This window comes from Rhinopithecus bieti, unplaced genomic scaffold (genome assembly GCF_001698545.2).
Source record: "Rhinopithecus bieti isolate Rb0 unplaced genomic scaffold, ASM169854v2 scaffold_25360, whole genome shotgun sequence".
Lineage (NCBI taxonomy): Eukaryota > Metazoa > Chordata > Mammalia > Primates > Cercopithecidae > Rhinopithecus > Rhinopithecus bieti.
The window spans coordinates 1,915,423-1,919,043 of NW_016811703.1; the positions used below are offsets into that span (position 1 = coordinate 1,915,423).

The following is a 3,621-nucleotide window of genomic DNA, read 5'->3' on the forward strand; positions in this document are numbered from 1 at the left end:
AAAAAAAAAAAAAAAAAAAAATTCACTCAATACTTTGCTTCTGCCATGTGTTAGGTTCAACATTTTATTCTTTTGATGCACTCTTGTGGGAGCATCTTTTTGTCCTTTTAGAATGTCAACTGCTTACTAATCAGAGCTTAGACTCCTCTCAGAATAGTTTGCCCGTTTCTTACCTGAGTAGCACTTATAGTTGACATCATCATTTTTCTCACTGAATACTTTTCTGAATTACCTGGATTGTGAATTTTCATTGTTTGGCACCTCAGTATTTAAACCTGTGCACGGAAGTCACCACTGAATCACCACTATGATTAAACCACTATGATTCAATCATCACTATGATTTAAACAACTTTTTACCAAGGTAGAACTTGCCTAAATAAGTTAATTGCATTATATTTTTTATAAGTAAGCGTACAATTTTCATTAGTAAAACTCATAAAGATTTTTTTATGAGGATTTGCCGTGAGTATATATCCATCCCCAAGAAACTTAGGAAAAGTCTTTACACTGAAAGGACATTTTGAAATTACTACTCCTTATTTACAGACAGATAACTATATCTTAAAGAACAGAAGTGGGTGTATTTCTTTTTTAGCAGTGTTCAGTATAGTCAGTACCGTAGAAGAATGGTAGTATTTTTATTATGAGAATCATTTTAACTCAAAGGTTTGTTTTATAACTTTAAAATAATTTTCTTTTGTTTAGTGGCTTGGTGCCCCTTCATAATGCCTGTTCATATGGACACTATGAGGTGGCTGAGCTTTTAGTAAGGCATGGGGCTTCTGTCAATGTGGCGGACTTATGGAAATTTACCCCTCTCCATGAAGCAGCAGCTAAAGGAAAGTATGAAATCTGCAAGCTCCTTTTAAAAGTATGTAGTTTAAAAAGTTATGAAATATAAACTAATTGTATTTATATTTTGGTTATTACTTGAAAGTCAGTTGGGGTGTGTTATTCTATTAAGAACAATCCTGCTGTAGAGACTGCCCTCATTTTCTATTTCCTGAAGACTGTTTATGTGGATATGATACATAGCTTAATATCTGAAATGCTTTGATTAAGTCCATGTCATAAAAATTCATCAAAGTAGGTTTTAGAAAGAGCTGAAGTAGTTTGCATTGCTTATCTAGTACTTATAGTATTAATAACAGAAAAAATTGTACAGGAGAAACAAGCTTTTCTTTTTTTTATTTTTTTGAGACGGAGTCTCGCTCTGTCACCCAGGCTGGAGTGCAGTGGCCGGATCTCAGCTCACTGCAAGCTCCGCCTCCCGGGTTCCCGCCATTCTCCTGCCTCAGCCTCCCGAGTAGCTGGGACTACAGGCGCCGCCACCTCGCCCGGCTAGTTTTTTGTATTTTTTAGTAGAGACGGGGTTTCACCATGTTAGCCAGGATGGTCTCGATCTCCTGACTTCGTGATTCGCCCGTCTCGGCCTCCCAAAGTGCTGGGATTACAGGCTTGAGCCACCGCGCCCGGCCAAAACAAGCTTTTCAATCAAGTTGGGTTTTTTTTTCTTGTTGGCTATTTTATTATTGTTAACTAACTCATTCTTCATTAGTAAACATTAAACATTGTATCTTTTAAGAACTTATTTTAATATCAGATTTTTATTAAAATATAAGATCATCTCTAAACAAAGTTGTTCATATAGACTTGAGATACATGTAAAAGAGTAAAAACTAGTAGTTATATGAAACTAACTATAATTTATGCTCACTTGAAGTTAAAGTATATTTTTAAAAAATGACCAGATGTGTATGTATGAGATTTTTCTCTTGCTTTTTTTAACTACAGAAAAAAAAATTGATGTGTTTAAATAAAATTCTTCTCCCTTCACTTTTATGATATCAAATATGTTCTTATGAATCTTGAGAAAAACACAATATCTGATACTCATTTTTGTTATCACTGGTTGGTAAGAAATAACTTCCAAGTCATTGTGAATCCATTGTCCAACTTGACTTACAACTCATTTCCGCAGTGAGCCCATGACAGTTTGTGGCCAACCCATAATAAAAATTACTGACTTCTATTTACTTTATTTAATAGGTATTGGTAATTAAACTTTTGAAGTCTGTAATTTTAATACATTTATATCTAATTTCATGGTAGATGTTAAGACTTAGGATAAAAATATTAAAAATATTACCAAACTTTATTCTTACTAATTCTAAAGATGGCCTTTAGAATTAAGTCCTTTTTTACCAATGTGTCTTACTCTACTCTCTTCTTTTTCATACCTACTGAATATCTTTATGTAATTGAATCTGGTCAAAATTAACATCCATGCTATTCTTCAAAGTAAAATAGGTTTCCAAAGACAACTTGGAGTCGGAGAAAAAGTATATTAAACAAGTTATCTCAAAGATACTTAAAACTCTCCCTACTTCATCATCACCATTGATCCTGAAGCTTTTACTGAGTAGTATTAATAGTTAGAAAGCTGATCCATTATATTGCTAAGTAGGAATTTTGCAAAGTGTTTTTCAAAATGCATATAGAGTAGATATCTTCCCCTGGAGGAACAAAGGTAGAGTAAATTAAGTACCTACCTACCTACCTACTTACTACAGAAAGATACTATAGAAAATACAAACCCCATTTGGCTTTTCTTCTTTGTAGCATGGAGCAGATCCAACTAAAAAGAACAGAGATGGAAATACACCTTTGGATTTGGTAAAGGAAGGAGACACAGATATTCAGGACTTACTGAGAGGGGATGCTGCCTTGTTGGATGCTGCCAAGAAGGGCTGCCTGGCAAGAGTGCAGAAGCTCTGTACCCCCGAGAATATCAACTGCAGAGACACCCAGGGCAGAAATTCAACCCCTCTGCACCTGGCAGGTGAGCGCCCCCAGTGCCTCCATGCCTCCTTTTCCTTTCTCGGACACCTGATACAGTGTACTAAAAGATGAAAGCCATGCTGAACATAAATGGGACTACTTAGTGAAATGCTCTTAATTGACATAGTTTTATATAATTTCTTATTGTGAAGTCCCTCCATTATGAGATAATAGTATTAACTTTTGAAGCAAAAAGTATTAAAACCTTAACATTTTCTGGTCCTTATTTTATATGTATGTATTTTTTTTCTTTTAAGCTGACACGTTTCCTGTATTTTTTTTACTCTAAATAGCAGGCTACAATAACCTGGAAGTAGCTGAATATCTTCTAGAGCATGGAGCTGATGTTAATGCCCAGGACAAGGGTGGTTTAATTCCTCTTCATAATGCGGCATCTTATGGGGTAAGCATACTAACGTTGAAAGCTAGAAAACTGGCCGGGCGCGGTGGCTCACACCTGTAATCCCAGAACTTTGGGAGGCCGAGGCAGGTGGATCATGAGGTCAGGAGATCAAGACCATCCTGGCTAACACGGTGAAACCCCGTCTCTACTAAAAATACAAAAAATTGGCCAGGCATAGTGGCAGGCGCCTGTAGTCCCAGCTACTCAGGAGGCGGAGGCAGGAGAATGGTGTGAGCCTGGGAGGCGGAGCTTGCAGTGAGCTGAGATCCGGCCACTGCACTCCAGCCTGGGCCACAGAGCAAGACTCCATCTCATAAATAAATAAATAAATAAATAAATAAATAAATAAATAAAATAAAATCTAGAAAACTTCCC

The 3,621-nt window shown here is 36.4% G+C and overlaps 1 protein-coding gene across 1 annotated transcript in view; it reads left to right on the forward strand.

Annotated features, from left to right (window-relative positions):
• TNKS (tankyrase) overlaps window positions 1-3,621 on the forward strand; it is a 228,137-nt gene that overhangs the window by 176,934 nt on the left and 47,582 nt on the right. Inside the window, 3 exon segments of the mRNA XM_017894677.1 lie at window positions 708-873; window positions 2,625-2,844; window positions 3,137-3,246. Coding sequence (XP_017750166.1) covers window positions 708-873; window positions 2,625-2,844; window positions 3,137-3,246 — 496 coding nt within the window.